At 39.0% G+C, this 19,932-nt stretch overlaps 1 protein-coding gene across 13 annotated transcripts in view; it reads right to left on the bottom strand.

Annotated features, from left to right (window-relative positions):
* CCDC57 (coiled-coil domain containing 57) overlaps positions 1-19,932 on the bottom strand; it is a 33,672-nt gene that overhangs the window by 1,667 nt on the left and 12,073 nt on the right. For 9 of the 13 annotated variants that reach the window (XM_064395389.1, XM_064395395.1, XM_064395391.1 and 6 more), the window contains 7 exons: positions 19,340-19,480; positions 15,015-15,201; positions 13,958-14,058; positions 10,828-11,056; positions 10,000-10,136; positions 5,919-6,041; positions 5,336-5,555 (listed from right to left, as the gene is read on the bottom strand). In XM_064395389.1, the coding sequence (XP_064251459.1) occupies positions 5,336-5,555; positions 5,919-6,041; positions 10,000-10,136; positions 10,828-11,056; positions 13,958-14,058; positions 15,015-15,201; positions 19,340-19,480 (1,138 nt within the window). Of the gene's footprint in view, position 1; positions 1,997-5,335; positions 5,556-5,918; positions 6,042-9,999; positions 10,137-10,827; positions 11,057-13,957; positions 14,059-15,014; positions 15,202-19,339; positions 19,481-19,932 lie in introns of those variants that run through there. The other 4 variants (XM_064395399.1, XM_064395396.1, XM_064395398.1 and 1 more) reach the window with 3 other exon arrangements.

Raw genomic sequence — 19,932 nt, 5'->3', positions numbered from 1 at the left:
TGGGAAATGGACTTTAATCATTAGAATACCTCTCCCACATCTGGCAGATAAGAAAGCAGAATTGCACAACATCAACCATTTAGAAAAGTGCAGGCAGCAGTGTCTAAAAGATATTGCTTCAAAGATTGCTGTCTTGAACAGGAACAGCAGCAGAATAATACTACTTCTTGTTTGTGGTCTGAATAACAGGAATGAGGAGATCCAGTGCTCCATAGCACACAGTTAACACTGCTTACAGACAGTCTGTTTTTTAAAACACTCACTCAGTTTTCATGGGCCTTTTGTATTCACCCAGGGGGATGACTTTCAGAAATTAATGTGGCAGGCCCTAACTGTGTTATTCCAAAGGCAAAGTAACCAAGCACCACTGCATGACATGCATCCACCCCTTCCTGTGAAGACTTCTGTATGCTTGTCTCCTGTCATTAGTAGAAAAACTATAGTTGTAACTAGTAAAGGCTACTAGTTAGGTATTTGGAATAATAGCACAGAACATAAGCATTCTACATGGCTATTTTTAAGTTTTGGACCATCAAAAGTGTGTACTAACACAGGAATTTAAAATCAACCACTGCAAACTTGTAAGGTTAGTTCCAAAAATTAGGAAAATATAAAGAATCAATACCCCAGAATTAGAAATACTTTTAAAATGCCATAGCTTAGTTTGCACACCAATGAAAAAACACACCTAATTTACAATCCTTCAACTTACTTTCAGAAGTGACCACAGCTAGCAAGATCATAGCTAAGCACCTAAGCTGCTTTTGAAAATGGAACTAAATGTTTAGTGTATTGAAATGTTTAACATATCTTCAATTTGATGTGTGCTAACTTCAGTCAGAAATGAACAAACATTCATAGATTTTTTTTTTTCCTCAGGATAAAAGAGATATATGCAGACATGTTGTATAGGCAAACTGAAATTTCCTCAAATGGAAGTTTCATTTAAGAAATTTGTCACTAGATATTTGCTTATGGGTAACAGTGCTCCTAAGGAACACCAACTCAAACAAGTTCCTATTCAGGAGAAGAACATAGAAATGAAGAAAACGTAGTTAATATTTGTGAAACACTTCAAAGATGAAGTTTTATGTAACGCAGAAAAGAGATCATGAGTTTTTCTCTGATTGGAGCTGGAATGAAGCCAGAGCCAGAGCACTGTTTCTGTTTGTTAATATTTTACCAGATTCTTTCTCTGGCCAGCTTTTTACCCACATGGATTGCTCTTAGAACTGTCAGTGATGTCAAAGCTGTTGAAATTCTGTCTAGTGTGGAAACACTTAAGATAACTTTTGATCCATGAAGTGTGGAATTTCAGACGACAGAGCTTTGCAACCTACAGTGAGAATTACAGTACAAGAAACTCCCCTATATAAGCTCAAGTAGTAAATCAAAAAAGTTATTTTACCTCAAAGCAGCTCACTCCTGTTCTTTGTTAGGCTAAAATGTAAATCCAAATTATTAAACTGAGGACAGGGTTCTGAATACTTGTGATGGTGGGGTTTCTCAAAAATGTGTTGTGGGATGTGAAAATACGTTTCATCTACACTAAATATGTATAAGTCAAATGACTAGTGGGGACACAGCTTGCCTTACACTCTTATTCCCCCTGTAGTGCCCCCAGCCTCTGCTAACCCAAGGATAGCTGATTGCAGCTGATAAGGAGCATTTCACACAGTACCACACAGAACCCTTCACAGTACTGGCTTCATGCTAAATGCAGTATTGCAGCTGAACTTCAATAGGTGATGTTTGCTTTTTTCCCCTCTGAAAAAACTAGTAAATATGTTCAATAGCAAATAGAAAGTTTATTAAAATAAATAGAAGAAAATAAATTTCCATTTTATAAATGTTTTACAAATCTTCCCCTCCTCCTGCCTAACATTTACTCTAAAATCAAAAAAGGCTCTACTTTCCTTTGAGGGTGGCTTGTCATCAGCATTCAAGGTACATATGAAGTGGATCACCAATCAAAATCTCCATCTGCTCTCAACCTCTGGGATACAGCATTTAAAAAATAAAGAAATATAGAGGTGTATTTCTTATTTGTACAGCCCATGCATCCTATGCAGCCTTTTAATATCATCAGGGCTTATACCTGTCTATCTCTAAGAGGTTCTTTTTCTTTCAATAATACAGAACCATAAAAATACCTGAAGAAGGGACTTATGATCCTTCTAAACATCTTCCTTCTACTTATCTGCAGAATTACCATGCAAGCTATGAAATCAATCTAATTTCTACACTAAACTGAAAATTAGCAGGTAGAGTAAGGAGAGAGAAAATTAAAATAGCCTTTTGACTTGCTTGGAAGCTTACACAAGGTCTGAATTTGATGGTGAAATGAATAAAGTATATAACAGTCCACTTCAGTAATTAAGATGTAGTCATTAACTCTTCAAAACACATTTAGTCATTGCATTGTGTAATATATTGGAAAATACAGCAAATTGCAGGGCTTACTTGACATGCCAGCCATTTTGAGTGCCAGTAGGCTGTTTTGTACATGTAACATGAAAAAAATGAAACTGTTCAACACATTCAGAAAGATCATTTTCAAGTGACAATTCTGTTTCACCAGAAATTCCCACAAAACACATCTACTGCTGTTACCAATTTGGACAGAGTTGAACTTGGGGAAAAAAAAAAATGATTGAATAAGCAAACTAACTTGTGTGCTTTGCTGCAAATCATTTTGTGACACTGAGCTTCCAAGTCTCTGCATGCGTCACTTGTACCTGAAAGCCCAGTTCCAAGTCACTCTGTCTCAATGACAGTTCTATCCATTGTAACAATGTATTTGACGAATATATTAAATTAAAGTGAGTGGTTTTAAACAGGAAAGATTGAATTAATTCCTATAGTTCAGGCCTGAAAAATAATACAAGCCTCTGCTAACAATTAGAAGCAGAATTTGAAAAATTTGTATATAATGCTTCTAAGGTGATGTTGTTCCAAAAAAAAGAAAGATTCTGCTTTCACTTTTTTTTTCTGAAATACAGAATTCAGTCCAGTGGAATTAAGGACACCTTTTTCTGGAGGAGAAAGCTAAGCAAATAGAGTGTTTAAAAATTGTATTCTTGCAATGCAGTATTTCAGGGCCTGCATGTCTGAGTAAGAAATTCCACTCTGGTGGATATAAATCTGGTTGCAGAGATCAAATTAAACTTGGTTTTAGGAAAATATTATCCCTTATTGATTCACATTTAACTTGTTCCACGTTGGCAGTATCCTCTGTCCCTTCTGCTATTTCTAGATCCCCGAAAATCTACATTAAGTTTTGCAACAGTGGCTGGAAATTTCTAGACATTAAGAAACTGATGTCCTTGTAAGGCTGCCAGAGTGGTTGCACCACACATACAACAGCACGAAACTGCACAGCACTATCAGTAATGTTTCAAAGACATCCTTTTGCTTATCCTGTCAATATAGGCCTGGCCTGAAATACTCTTCCTATTTCAGTCCTAGCCTCACAAAAAAAGCACGTGAATCATGAGTGTCAGCATGATGTCCATTCCAGTCCTACAGGTCTGTCAATGCACCTTACTTTGTCCCTGCAATGCACTGCTGTTGTGAAAAAATACACTTATAATCCACTCTTCATTTTGAAAGCCCTTTTAAGTATTATTTTTTCTTGTCAGCTACTAAAGATGGTTCATTGCCTCCATACACTGGTTTAAAAATAGATGTAACATAGGCTGGATAGGACCTGTGGGTGAAATGTCACAGTGCTTATCACTCCCTGCTCAGAATGTATCTTGACAGAACTTGTGTCCATTGCCACTTTTCACTGTGCATCTTTAAGAGTCTGGTTCCCTTCTCTAAAATTCCTCACCAGGTAGTTAAAAAGCACCAGTCTGACCATTCACCTACTCTTTTCCACACTTAACAACCCAGTTCTCTAAACCTCTTCTTGTTTAATGTGTTCCCATGGCCCAGCCATTTAGTGGCTCTCCACTGGTCTCCAGTTTGTCACACTTTTGTACAAGAGAGTCCAAAGGTGGACACAGTGGCCTCACAAGTATCCGATTTAGGGGAACAAATCACTTCCCTGAATACAGTGACTGCATTCTTGTTCCTGCAGTCTGTATGTGATTAATCACATACGAATATCTAGGTAATGGTAATACAGCTCATTTAAAAAGTCTAAATGGCTGCCACATTGCTATACAGATCTCAGGAGTAATGATGATGATGAAAATAACATCAAGGCAAAAAGCCCAATCAATTCACATAAGCCCTCCAGCATTTTGAAAAATAACTTATTGAAAGCTACACCTCTTATTTAATAAAAACAAGCAAAACCCACTTTTACTGGAACATCCTGGAGAAATGTTTGCCTATTTATAATTATCTTCTATAAAGAAAAGTGTACGATCCCTCTAGGGAACATACTCCACTGTTAGCTATACCTAATATTTTTCTGATATTATAAGTCCATTATTTTTTGTCCTACAGAAGGAGTTAGTTTCCCAAAGTTTAGCCAATGAAGGATTACTTCATGAACAGACCAATAGTTTCAAATATGTAACATTAAGCTGCAATACACTGCTCAACATAATAGCTGTCATTAAAAAGTTCCTTAACAACTTGCTGTGTAAAGAGGCTACACTTCACTGCACATATCCTACAAATGGTGTTCTCACTAAAATTTCCAAGAACATGTAGTGATTTTTGTAGAAGTGTAACACTAATTCATGTTCATGACCTAGGTTTTACCTTCTCCTGTCATCCTAACCCTCACACTGTCTCACATGTAAAGACTGTTTCATATGTAAAAATTTGTGCCTGCTTCTACTTTTTTCCTTTCTCAACTTGTTGCAGTGGACTATAAAATTCTAGGGAATCCCCACAGCATATACCAGCATTATGCCTGTGATGTCACCTTTGGCTTTTAGGTCTTAGCACTCTAGGTAGTATTGTAGCTATAAATCAGACAAGAAAACGCAAATTAAGCAAGGATTTACAAATTACACTTTGATCTAAGAGTCACTTGTCAACACATGAAGCGTACAGTTTTCAAACAGACACATTTACATCTGCCCCAGCTAAGTTTTAGACTATATCAAAACAGAAGTTGCATTTTACAGGAGTACTTAATAAAAGTGAAGAAGTATTTGCAAGGAAGGCATTTAAACCAGACAGCTATACAGACATTCCTCTTAATTCTTACTTCTGCTGGCAACCATGAAATTCCCTTCAAGTAACTAATTCAGATTCTGATCACAGGACTGTGACAAGAGGAGCAGTATGTAAAAGAATGATGACAGAATAGACCATAATTCCACACTTCCAGAAGAGTCAAATATTGTGACTGCTTACAAAGCAGGCTTACCCTGGCTGCTGTTCTTTTGAGGACTGAGTAGAGGAAGGCTTGATCCCGTATCTAAAATTTGACAGAAAGTATGCGTTCTAGATGAAGAAAGCTGAACCTGCTGGACATGACTAGGACTCTGACTGAGCAGCTGAGTTTGAGCAATCTTTGTGGATGTATCTGCCTTTGTTGCTGAGAATGTATCTGGCCCATGATTTTCAATAGAGAAATCTATCCAAACCTGTTCAAATTCAAACACAATCTTACAGACATACAAACTTTTCACATCAAACACATCAGAAAATTTGTTACATTTCATAGTGGCATCTTGGACTTGGAAAGAAAGTTTTGGCAAGAGGCAAGACAAAAGAAAATAATTATTTTTAATTTTGAAAGGTTGTACAAGAAGATTAATTACAACATCATGACAGTGATTGAGAAACCCTAGTTTATTTAGTGTTAACAAATACTATCTTGTACAGGAACAATGCATAATTTACAAAAGACATAGGTTTTTATGTCTTTGAGGAGATGACTGTTGAGTAATTCACATTGAAAAAGCCAAATGAAGGTGAGTTACATTGATCATAAAACTGCACTGTACCTCACTGCATGGTAATTCTCTTTCGTCTCCACAGCTGCTTGGAGCTTCTTCTTCCTTTAAGCTAGGGCAGGCAGTAAGAGAAGAGAATCTTGAAGGATGCTGTTGCTTTGTGCACTGCAGCTCCTAATGTGAAATACTACATTAAAACAAGTAACTCATGGTCCCTAAAACTAACACTCTTATGGCTCAGTTTGCTGTTACACTGCTAGATTTAAAATAATCAGTTATAAATAATATTCAACAAAATTATGTTCTCTTCAGATCAACAGGGTCAAACTACCTTTATAATAAATATCTACATTTCCTTGTGCTGTTACTATCACCTTGCTTGTTGCTCAAGCTTATATCGTCAGGGTCCTTCTTCACTTTTGTATTTTCCTGTGATTAAATTACAGAAGAAAAACTCCAAAACAATACCTAAAACCCCAACTAAAATAAAACAGCTATGGAAAAGTATATAATCAGCAGCCAAAACAAACTAATTTACCTCTCAAAGTTTCATCAACTTTCAACTTGTAGCAACTAAAGTGAGATTTGATGAAAAGCAAACTGCTTCAGCCCTGTCAAAGGAGATGCAAATAAACACTGAAGTCTTTAGCTATATATTTAAGACTAAAGAAACAAAACGTAAGCCCATTATGTAAAGTAATTGACAGTAAAATTCCTGTAGCTTTGACAGTAATAAATTATCTTGTTTTTTTGTAAGGATGAAGATCTTGGAATGCAGAAGTAAATGTAGCCTGGCCAGTAAGAGGATCACAGAATAAAAACACCCAAACTAGCATAATAGTAGACTTTGGAAAGCCAGCCTGGAGCTCAGCTTTTGTGTAGGAGCTGAAGCTTCAGCAGATATATTCTGAGTTTAGAGCAGCCTGGAATGAGAGTATGGAACAGCTTGGATGTAAGAAGGGCTATCCTTTCTAGTCTAGACAAATTAAAAACTCAAAGGTTCCAGAGGTGGAAAGATCCTCAATGACAGCCACTTCAGCCATGACCTCCAAGCAACCCATCAGCTGAAGAGGTTGAACTACTACTCCCAGAGTTTAGCTCACCATCTGGAAACTCACAGTCAAATTCTACCTCTCCAAGTGCCATAGTCATGCTGTATTTTAAAAATCTATTTATTCCTACAAAAGCAAGAATCATCTTTGATGATTTTTAACAGAACATGGGAGACATGAGATATGTAGAAAAACACAAACACAGTATCTTGCTCATTAAAAATAAGGCAAGAGAAGACTGGGATGGATGGATATGAATATTAATTGGTCTTAATTTGAAAGTCAGTGAAGTTCTAAGGTGAGCTATGAAAGAAAGAATAATTAAAGAGGTGGGAAAGGAAAAAAAAAAAAAGTGGTTTTGAATTTTGGTAATTCTGCCCAGATCTCGAAGTCACTTTTATGTATGTTTGGTATAAGCATTTAGCTAATCTTTTTCAGACCTCAGTCCCAGCAGTGCACAGATGAAACATGCAGGTTACAAGAGGTCTCCTCAACTGGTTTGCTGAACCCTAATTTCCTTTGTAAAAAATTATTTCCAGTGTTACTGTTCAATAAACAGGTTGCTATTTCTGAAACAGAGAACTGAAAGTTCAAGTGAACAAAGGATGCCAAGCTTGTGACTTTAGGTTAATGAGATTATCACAAGCATACAGAAAAAAATTATATATCCACAAGCATGCTGAGGCATTCCACAAAATAGCAAACAGCCAAAAAGATCAGTGAATTGGAACATCTGATGTAGAAGAAGAAGGTGGGGCAGCTGGCCTTGCAGACCTCCAGAAGAGAAAGATTAATCTTTTCAACATGTATAAACATCTGATGAGGATGTTATAAGGAGATAAAGATGACTGAGTTGGAGTCATCTCACTGGTATACACTGGAAGACCAAGTGACAATGAGCAAAAAAGTAAGTATAGGACACCTTGCTTAAGTATAAGGGGAAAGAAAACCCCAACCAAATGACAGCCCTCTTTATTGTGAGGGTGAACAAACCCTGGAACAACTTGCCCAGAGTGGTGACGCTGTTGAGTCAGGGAGGGGAAGAAGACTCCAGTCTTCAGGTGGATCAGAAGATAAAAAGTGTTTAATCACAGTAGCAGGTCTTTTTATAATGTGACTCGCTAAGGCGATACTTGATTGGTCTTAGAGTAGAAACATCTCACATTATTGGTGTACTATGAATGCACACTGTGGAGAACTACATTTATAAACAACGGTTACAGAAAGAGAGATAATAATTGTTTTAATTCTTTCTTTTAAGATCCTCAGGCTCAGCTTGGGAGAAATTATCTCTGTTCTTTCTTTGACTGAACTGAGAATATCCACAGAGTGGTTCCCAAAGGAAGTGTTTCTCCAGCTAAACTTGGTTAATAATTCTACTGGAGTTTTATACCTCAGAGCAACAACCTCACCCTTTCTAAAAGAACACAGTTTACTGCCTTCAAAACTACAACAACAATCAACTGCTCTGACCCAATCCCCACAGGAACAAATCTGTTGATCAATTAAATAAAGTACACAGTGAAATCCTGACTATCGAAGTTACTGGGAGGTCTGCCACTAACTACTAGGGAAGCCAGGATTCATTCATTGGTCTCTCTGATAAAACCTGCAATTTAACTATTAAAGGTTGCATTTCAATTACAAAATACATGAGACAGATTAACTATATATCCTGCTTTTATATATGTCATTTGGACATGGGTGCTTTAAAATCCCACCACTGTGAGTATTTGGAAATACCCTCACTGATTAATAATTTTAAAGTTTATATTAGAACATAGTGCAAATCCTTCAAACAGCCTTTCTTGCTTAGTTAAAAGTAAGCCTTACGAAATTTGTAATTTAGGATAGCATTTACACTGCATAAATAAATGTGTTTCTGAAATACCTTGGTTAAAGATCACATTTAAAAATATTACTTTTGAAGTCCGAAACCCTTTAAACTTATGGGGAACCATCTGGCTTGTGGCCAGTCACTAATGGTGTTTGCCAAGGCTCAATTTTCAGGTCAGTTCTCTGCAGTCTTTGATCAATGACCTGGACACATGAGTTGAGTGTGCACTAGGTTGGCTGATGATACTAAATGAGAAGGACTCATTGATTCCCTTCTGGATAGAGAGACCTTACAAATAGACCTTGATAGACTGGAATGCTTGGTAATCACCAACTGCATGAAATTTTATGAGAGCAAAAAAGCTGGATTCTGTACCTGGGACTATAGGCATGGATGTCTGTATACATTTGAGGGACGAGAGGCTGAAGTGCAGCCCTGAAGAAAGGGATCTGGGGGTTTTGATTGTTGGCAAGCTCAGCAAGAATCAACAGCGTATCCTGGTGGCCAGGAGTGCCAGCTGTGTCCTTAGTGTGTTAAACACAGCACAGCTAACCGGCCAAAAGAAGTGAATGTCCCACTATGCTCAGCACTGACACGGCTTTACCTCAAGTACAAAATGTGGGCATTTTTGGGCTCCACAATATGAGAAGAATATAGAAATATTAGAAGAAAGTCCAAAGGAGGGCAAACAAAGATGGTGAAAAGGTTAGATGCCTAGATTTATGAAGAGTGGCTGAGGATACTTGGCCTCTTCAGCTCAAAAAAGAGGAGGCTGGCAGATGACCTCATTGCTCTCTATAACTTCCTTCCATGATGGGGAAGAAGAGTAGGAAGTGCTGATTTTTGTTTTTGCTGTCCGGTGATAGGATGTGGAGGAATGTCTTAAATCTGCATCAGGGAAAATTCAGACAATTCTTCCCTGAGAAGGGTGGTCAAGCAGTGGAACAATCTCCCCAGGGTGTGGCCATAGCCCTAAGCCTTTCTGTGTTGAAAAAACATTTGGGACAATGCCTCTAACTTAAATGGCTTAACTTCTAGGTTGTCCTGTGTGACATCAGGATGCAAAGATCCTCATGGGTTCTTTCCAGCCCCAGATATGCAATGATTCTATAGAATCTTCCAAAGATAGATTTGAGCTAAATTCAGTCAGAGTAATTTAAATGCAGAATTTTAGGTTATATTCGTGGAATTAGAACTGGCTTAATGGCTTATTATGGCTAAATTTCAAACAGCATATAATTACCTGTGTTGTGAGTCTGTGCTGTAGATGCTTTAGAACTGATAGCTGACACTGTGTTCTTTTGACAAGTTCTCTTGGAAGAAGACTACCAGAGGCAATACAAACTGTGCAGTGTTTAGAGCTAACAGGATGCCAGACTCCTATAAAGGAGAAAATATACTGAGGAAGGCATTCTTTGTTGATATTTTGTCAACCATATTGCATTTCTAGCAAGTGTTTACAGCAGATAATAAATGAACCACAGAACACAGGCCTTCTCATTGCAAATGGTTTCAATGCTATGCAGAAATGGGCCTCGTGCTTTTTTCCCTTTATTTCATTGCCAGAAAGACTATGCATGGAACTTAGATATCCACAGTGAAATCTTTTTACATTATATATACTCTTAATTCAAGTTTACAGTAAACTTATTCTGCTTTCTCTTCCACTTTCCTAAAGTGTTAGTTTTTATTCCAAGAGATACACTACCTCTTTTATGCTCATAAACAAAGTCTTAAAGTAAAGTTCAAGTTCCCACACTGACATCTAGGCACCAGGGGGTCATCTAAGATGACTCTAAGAGTCTTCTTCATCTACGATGTTTATCAGCAAAAGTCACTACGTAGACGCTTGTTTGATCTTAGCATCTCCTATCACAGCATACTTGCAAGGATCTTACTTGCAAGGATAGTACCACAGTCTCACATGAGCTATGTAGATCAAGGACCAGTCAGGTCCAGCACCTCTTTTTTATAATGAAGCCTAGCTTTCTCCAGCTCAAAGGATGAATTGATTCTCTGTCCATTTTATTCTAAATATATAAGCTAGCACTTTTCTTTAGAATAAATTTACCTTTCTTTAACACCATTCCAAGTTCTGCCCTGAGTCTGTTTCCCATTTCAATCAGCTGCCTCTTTTCTTGGTTCAGAATTGAAATTTTTCTTGTTGCTTCCTTGAGTTTATCTTGCATTCCTCGTAGAGTGTGTTTGACACTATATTGACAATCAACACCAGTACCTACACCAGGTAGCTGTTGTCCAAAAGTAACCATGTTTTCTTCAAGAACTTCGGGTTCTGGCCCCTAAATAAAACAGACAGTGCTTATAATGAATATTTTGAAAGTGAGGTCTGCAGGTTCAGGGATTTGTACAAATACGCATGAGAGGTCAGTTGAAGAAAAAGTGTAAAATTGAAGGCTACAGTCCATTTTTTAGGGCACATTTTCAAGATTTTTTAGCAGTATAGGGCAAATTAAACTGCAAAACACTGTAACAGCCCAAGACATTGCCACAGATATTGTCAACTGTAAGTGTAAAATAATACACATAGGATAAACACTGTATAACTGTAAACTAAAGAGCACTTAATTTTAAGATAAAATGCCAAAAAAAGCTCTTTATACCAAATAGCAATCTGCTACAAATCCTTCTTTGTTTAATCATTGTGTACATTGTTTAATGATTTGTACATACAAACAAAAGGGGTAGATATAACTTAAAACATTTACTGAAAAGGAAAGATTCTACAATCTGTTTTGTCTCTGGCTTCCTGAGTCCACCTGTACATATACATAATGGTAAGGTATATACCCAAAAGATTGCATCCTTGTTTTTCAAGACCCATATACTTGTCTTCTTTCAGCCCCCACAGAGGAGACTTTCTGATAGCCATTTAAATAGTCATCATTCACTGAACAGTCATCTCCCTATAAACATTTTACATTTCACACATTGCCGTAAGTATCTAAATGTATTACATGCATGAAAATTGTTTTACAATTATTCATTGGTATGTTTACTCTTTTACATATAAACTAGCTAGAAACATCCTACACTAACTGTTTACAGCAATTACACAGTTTTCAACTAAATCACCTATGATTCAAGGAGTACACATTGAAAGCTATTATCCATACTGCGAAAAAACCAAACCATTGTTGCCTTATTGTGCCAAGCAACTCCCATACTCTTATTTCTTTGGATAGTTTTACTAGTAAAAGGAAGGCTCTTGAGAACTTACAGGGAAAGCATGCAGGCCTACAAAGAGTATGGGGGAGAAAGATAGAGAAATTAGTGCAGAACTAAAGTCTGAAAATACTAAGACACCAAAGTGAAAGGAAAAATGAACAGCACTTTGACACACATCTAGCAGGTTGTATAAAAGCAAGTAACACAAGTAGCTGGGAGTGTGTGTTGATCTGTTGGAAGGTAGGAGGGCTCTGCAGAGAGACCTGGAATGGTTGGAAGGATGGGCAGAATCCAATAAAATGCAGACATTTAAGAAGTCCAAGTGCCGAGTCCTGCATTTGGCCACAATAACCCCCTGCAGTGTTCTAGGCTGGGGACAGTGTGGCTGGGCAGTACCCAGGCAGAAAGGGACCTGGGGGTACTGACAGCCAACTGAACCTGAGCCAGCAGTGTGCCCTGGTGGCCAAGAAGGCCAATGGCTCCTGGCCTGGATCAGGAATGGTGTGGCCAGCAGGAGCAGGGAGTCATTCTGCCCCTGTACTCAGCACTGGTGAGGCACACCTCGAGTGCTGTGCCCAGCTCTGGCCCCTCAGTTTGGGACGGACGTTGAGACACTGAGCACGTCCAGAGGGGGCAACAAGGCTGGAGAGGGGCTGGGAACACAAACCCTGTGAGGAATGACTGGGGGAGCTGGGGGTGCTCACCTGGAGAAAAGGAGACTCAGGGGTGACCTTATCACTCTCTACAACTCCCTGAAGAGTAGTTGTAGTCTGGTGGGGTTAGGCTCTTTCTCCAGGCAGCAGCTGACAGAACCAGAGGACACAGTCTCAAGCTGTGCCAAGGGAAATATAGGTTGGATATTAGGAAAAATTTTTTACTGAAGGGGTGATAAAGTTCTGGAATGGCTGCCCAGGGAGGTGGTGGAGTCCCCATCCCTGGGTGTGTTTAACAAAGCCTGGATGTGGCACTGGGGGCCAGGGTTTAGTTGAGGCGTTGGGGCTGGGTAGGACTCAATGATCTTGAAGGTTTCTTCCAACTCAGTGATTCTGTGTGATTATGTGTGTGTGAAATTATTAATCTACCTTCATTGGTGAAATTGACATTCTAAAGCTTAACATAAAGTGAGGTGAAGGCAATGACCAATCATGGCACCACTGGTCGTCACACTATGGACCACCTTCACTGGATCAAAAGACAAAAGCACATCACCTGGCTGGGGCAAGGAATGCCATTTACATGAACTTCTATTTTTCCTGAACTTTTCAGAAAAACATTCCACAACATTCCACAGAAGATTTTTTTTTTCAGGTGACAGACTGTAAGCTATAGAATTAGGAGTGGAACTCAGAAATCTTTTACCTTTAGATCTATGTCCAGAGCAAAATTCTGCATTACAAAACAGAGAAAACACTGAAAAGATGGGTACTAAAGAAGAGTAGAGGAAAAACTCTCCTCAGAGCTGACACAAAAGAAAAATAGAAAAAGATATGTACAAGCAAATGTTTACATTCTATTTTTACTAGTTTCCACAATAAACTTTCCTCTTCTTCTTTAGTGCTGGAACTGATAATTTCCAGATTATGGTCACAGAAGCTCTGTTATTTTAAATGGAAAAAATAAAACTATCGCTATGGCTTTGCTTACTTACTTCACCTGCCCCCCCTATGTTTAGGCATTTAAAAAAAAAAGACTAAAATATGGATTTACAATGGAAAACCTGAATCAGTGATCCACAGTGGTTTAAGCATTTGCAAGTGGGTAAAAAACCCATCAAGACCAGCCTGCAAGATCAGAAGTGACTTGTTCTAAGGGATGACTAGTCAAAATTTATTGCCTAGAAAGAATAAGTTTGGCTAAAAAAATCTTTGCTGGCTGTCATCTGACCAATCACATAAGCACATATTACTTCAGTTTATAATATTTACTCAAACAAAAATAATACACTATGTATTTAATTACACACACACACACGCACATACATACAGATATTTTTAAGTAGTTGAAACTCAACATACCTCTTCTGTGTCTGGGTTTACTATACAATCCAACTTACTTGAACTGATTTTGATGTTGCTCAGTGTGGTTCTAGTTGAAATTTTGTTTGTGCTCAGTGAACCTAAAAGAGGAGTATAATATGAATGCACATGTATTTATAGAGGGTTTAGGCTTTCATAGCAAGAGCTGCATCAGAACACTGTCTCATGCATGTAAATGAGTTTGTCTAGTTACAGAATCATAAAACCATAGATTTAGGTTGGAAAAGACCTTTAAAACATCAAGTGAAACCAGTGACCTAACACTGCCAAGTCTTCCACTAAACCACGTCTTTAAACGTCCACATACACATACATGCCTTTTAAACACCTCCAGGGATGGTGACTCAGCCATTTCCCTGAGCAGCCTGTGCCAATGCTTGAATAGGCCTTTTCAAAAAGAAAATTTTAATATTTAACTATTTAATAATTTTTAAGATTTAATTTTTAAAAATATCCAATCTAAACCTCCTCTGGCATAATTTGAGGTTATTTCTGTTGTCCTATTGCTTATTACTAGGAAACAGAGACTGATCCCCACCTCATGACAACTCCCCTTCAGGTAGTTGTAGATAGTGGTAAGTTTCCCCTGAACCTCCTTTTGTACACCACTTCAGTAGATATACTGTAAATGGACTGTAAACCCCCATGGCAGGGGGTTTGGACTAGGAGATCTTTAAAGATCCCTTCCAATCCAAACGATTCTGTGATTCTACATACTGGCTTCACTATCAGGAATTCTGTAATATACATATAATTGCTTTACTCTTGCAAAATATATACATGATTGCTTTTCTAGTGGTAATTTTGTAGTGACTTATAGTGTGTGTGTGTGTGTGTGTGTGTGTGTGTATTTCTTTTCACTAATAACTGTTTTATAGTAATTCGTAATACAGAATCTCAGGCTACTGTGTTCTTGTGTATGGTGCAATCAAATAAAAATTTTTACACACTCATGGATTGGGTAGCCTTCATAGGTCATGACCATGACTCCTAAACTTTCTTAACTGAATTTAAAGTTCTTTGTCAAGATTTTCACCTTGCTCTGCAAGCTGTCTGTCTTCTGTTTGAGGAAGAGAAGACAACATCTGCTCATCAAGACTCTCCATTTCTTTCCTCATTTGTGCAATAGCAGCCCGAAGGCTGGCATTCTGTTCCTGCAGCTTTTTTATTTCCGAAGCAGGGATATATTTACACAGAGAACTTTCATCACCATACTGAAATATCTGGAAAATAAAAGTACAAGACAAAAAGAACCCTTCATTATTAAGTGACGCATATTCTCTCCACACTCACAGACATACTTTCAACCCATGAACATATATGGGAGAAAAGTACCATGGGAGGAGAATAAATGTGTTTACTGAGGATTTGCCTGGGAAAGAAGTGCTGTACTGAGAACATCATAGGAGGAGGTGCGCATGGGGAGGACCATGGCACCAGAGCTAGCTCTGTTTTATAACTGTTGTTCTGCAGGTGTGGTTTATCTCTCTTCCACATGCAGGTAAACTCTCCCCTTAAGGAACTTATGGGCTCAAAAGCAGTCCCCTTTCTGACCTGTCAAATTCTTGAAAGTGTCATTGGAGATCATTTGTTGACAATAACATTGTCCTGGTTTAAAAGAGAGATATTTCCCAAGGCAGATGGGAATGTCCCTGGAATGGAAAGATCACATCCTCCCTCCAAATTATTATGAATTTGAAATTACAGGGCTTCCAGACAAAGATATATTTAAAAGAATAACAGTTCTTTACTAGGCTCTCTCTCTCCCCCTCTCAGTCCGTGTCCGTGTCCGTGTCTGTGTCTCTCTCTGTCTCTGTCTGTCTGTCTGTCTCTCTCTCTATATATATAAAAGAAACACCACCAACAGCCTGGGCCCGCCCACCAAGCATTCCCCTTTGGTGTAGTTACGACGACGGCCGACAAGGGGCGCTGTAGGCTGCAGTGCCGGCCGCGGCTCCAGCTGCAGCGCGGCCCCTCCGCGGAGATGGCAGCTGCGATGAGAGCGAGGGAGGAAGGGCTGACTCCCGCAGGCACCCAGGCCAGCAGTGATCGCCCTTCGGCATGGCTAACGGCAGCCGGTACGCGCTGGAAGGGACGCAGGGCTTCACCGCGATCTCGCACTGCCGAAGAGGGAGGAGGTCCGGCGGACGTGCTGCCAGCGGCGGTTCCGCAGGGCGCGGAGGGAACGGCTTCCCGGGCAGCCGCGGGGACTGCGCTGGGCTCTCGGCGCTGGCAGCCCGCCATCCCAGTCAGTGCAGCTGCCGGGACTCCTCTCTTGCAAGCAACACGCTCAGAAGCCGGCGGCAGGCGGAGCTCCACGGCAGTGTGGAAAAACCGCTGCGCAGGAGAGGTCCAAGGCGAAGAACAAACACACGACGGCCTCTGCTCCCAACAGGGCAAAGACTGCCCACCCCCAGCTAGGAGACTGCCAGAATAACTCTGCCCCCTCCTCCGCTTCTCCCACTCCCCCAGAACCAGTACAATGGTATGCTTCTGGATCGCTGTCCGTTCACCATCTCCCTGACTACAAATGGGAAGAAAATTCCTGGGGAAAAAATAAAAACCAACCAAGCAAAACCAAACAAAAAACCTAAAAACCTAGCCCCAGGCAAACATAAAAAAGCTGGATGTCCTCTGCTAAGCCAAAAAAAGGGAACGAGTGTGTGGACTACACCCACATAACCTGGACAATGGACAATATCTAGAAAATACGACATTGATTGGAAAACACGTTTCCTGGTCACTTGAAATGCCAGCAAAATCCTCAGGAAAAAAATACTTATGGGTAGGACTTACGGCATATAAAGATCAGAATATCAGGGTCCCAATATTACTTACTTTTGCTGTTTATTCATTCTAAGTGTGTCTGCAAAGATTTTTAAATGTCTTGTTTGGTCAGTGGTAAAGTATTATAACTGTGGTTTCATCCAAACAGAGAGTATAGAATTGAGATTCTACCCCTGTAAAATCTTCTTTCACTGACAGGAACATGTGTCATCATCCATTTAAGAAATGCAGATACTATTTGATACAGGAATATTAGGAAGCCATGCAAAGAGGGATGTATATTCCTACAGTCACTAAACAAATCCTAATTCACAAGCCACTCAGATCAAATATTTTGCACAAGGAAAAGACCATGATATGTCTTTTGAGTATTTGTATTAAAATGTTGCTAAAACAGAATCACAGAATGACAGAATGAACTAGGTTGGAAAAGACCTTTAAGATTATCTAGTCCAACCTATGACCTAACACCTCCTCATCAGCTAAACCATGGCACTGAGTGCCATTTCCAGTCTTGTTTTAAACATGTCCAGGGACAGTTACACCATAAACGTTTCTTTATATTTAACTCTAAACTAAAATTCTTGCAAAGCAGCAGTTTTGCCTCTTCAGAGAGCACGGCAATCCATGAGGTGCTTAACACATGTAGTCAAAATACTTCAGATACATCAAAATACTACAGTCTCAACATTTACACCTTGCACAGCCTCAAACACTACTGTTTCCATCTTCTCCATCACTCCCACTTCCTTCAGCCCTCTTATTTTCCCAGTCATAAGTCTGTTCTGCGAGTGTCATCTGAAAGTCTCATCTGGAATGCTAATGGCCTTCAAATTAAATTTCCCCAGCATAAAGACAAACTGCCCTGCAGTTTCTTTCTCCTGTGATTGTTTTTGCCCTGATAGTACAGGCTACATAGAAGATGTGAATAATCACTATTCTGCTTTTACAGTCTTTCCAAGGCTTTTAAGGTGCATCAGGCAAAGGCACCAGTAGGTAGCAATGCAACACCCAGATGTGAATTTTGGGGCCCAGGACTTCATCTCAACTTGCAATGTACACATGAACCATCACAGTTTAAACCAGAAATACAACTGTTCCAGATTTGTGTAAGTGGAAATAGGTCTAGAGAGAAGACCACAAAAACCCTAATAAACCAGAATTACTTGAAGCACTCTTTCCTTTTCTGTGTATGATATTATTAGCATGCTCTAGTTAGACAAACATGACCTAAGTCATACTAAAATATAAGTTATAAGCAAGATTTTCCCGGCTGGGGTGTTTCACATCTCAGTTACTTATTAAAAGGCCAAGAATGACTACTGCAACATTTCTAGCACACTGCTGGGGTCTCAGACCATTTTGAAGAAAAGGACCTGTGTACTGAAGATAGTGTACTAAGGTATATTTAAATTTTGATCTTTCTTGCATCAGTCATCTGAACCAGAGGCTATTCGTTCTTTAAGAGGACTCATTGACACAAATGTCTTGGTGAGTTTTCTTCTGTTTGTTTACATTTCATTTTGTACAGAAAAGGTTCTAGACTAGAATAATAGACTTTTAAATTTTGTTATTTAGTTTTTTAAACACTGGCCCTTCCCATAAAAAGGAAAAAGACCAAAAAAGTTTTGCTGAGATGGGTACTGCTTATCCTACATGCCAAAAGTGCAAAAGCCAGAGTTTTTTAACAACAAAAAAAAGTGACAATGAAGACAGTCTTGCCATCCACAGTTGAAGAGAACAGTGAATACAAAGAAGAATATAAGAATATAAAGACGAAACTGTGCCCAGCCATTCTCTTGGTATCTCTGTGATCAATTAGCAAATCAGTCCAGTTTGAAATAAAATTGGAAAAACTACTTGCTCCATAGCAAGTTTTTGCTAGCAGTCTACTTTTATCTACAATAAAATCTGTCTTAAGGAAGTATCTTTCTGGAAACAATATTTTCTGCATTCAGGAACTACTGGGCTTGCTTAGCACTGCTTTTTCTTAGCAAGCTCTGGTAGCATGCTCTGAACTGGTCCCTGTTGAGCACCTGTAGCCACCCAGGAGAGTGCACTGCAGCATACACTTTGCTTTCACTCTTTTACCAAAGGCAGTTTTATACTCTTAATGCACTATCCTTCAGCATGACTTCAAACCAGCATTACATTTTCAACTCTGAATGGCTTTTTAAAATATAAGCAATTTAAGAGGTAGCAATGAAAGGACATTGCCTTAAAATTGTAACTTTTCAACTTTAAAATCTACCCTGAACTGCAACTGACACAGAACCTCAGGAATGAGGTTCTAGAAATTAATTATTCCCATTTGGTTCCACGATGCTACAGTACGTTGTCACTTTTTGAAGCAACTGTCTCTGTCCAGCTTGCTCCTTTTGCTAGTGAGTAAAGAATGAGAGCCACAATTAAGCCCATGACCTAATCTATATTATTCCAGGACAGATATGCCTGTATTTTGAATGAAACATATGAAATAGATGAACTGCCTACAGTAAGTTCAGTGGAAACAAGGCCCATAATATTGTTATCTTAGAATGAATTTGTCCATGTCTACACGAAGTGTTGTCTAACCTGTTTCTCCCCTTCAGGTGAAATACTGTGATTAAATGATGCTTGTATTGTCTGTTCTCTCTCAACAGTCAAAGCAGAAAGAACACTCTTCACTTCATGCAACCTGTAGTCTGTTTTCTGCACATCAGCTTGAGCCTGGGACTGAAGGAATGGAGGGGAGGCAGAGGATGTCAGTAGCTCAAACACAAAGGAATAGAAGAAAAGGAAAGGTAAGGAAGGGAAAGGAAAAGGGAAATTAAAAGAAAAAGAAGGAAATTAAGGATACTTTAAAACATAGCACAGGGACTTAAGCACATTCCCTTTGTCTCTGTCAAAAACTGCCCTAACAGACAAAAAAATTGTCATAATTTTCTTATCTTCTTCATGTGAAATGGAAAATGATGATTTATCTCTCTAGTATGTTCACATGCTACAGCTATTGATGCCTATGAATAATTTTGGAAGGACAATGATAAAATAAAACACTAGAGTAAATGCCAGCATTCTGAACTTCAGAAACAAGTGTTTCCTCTGGACCTGTGAGTTCAGCACAACTGGGAGTTGAGAATTGTTAGACCATTGTCTAATAGTCTCTAAACAATAAGCATGTATTT

The sequence above is a fragment of the Passer domesticus genome, chromosome 20 (assembly GCF_036417665.1).
Source record: "Passer domesticus isolate bPasDom1 chromosome 20, bPasDom1.hap1, whole genome shotgun sequence".
In the NCBI taxonomy this organism is placed as follows: Eukaryota; Metazoa; Chordata; class Aves; order Passeriformes; family Passeridae; genus Passer; species Passer domesticus.
The sequence above is the reverse complement of the archived record's forward strand: the minus strand, read 5'-3'. Positions and strand labels throughout refer to the sequence as shown.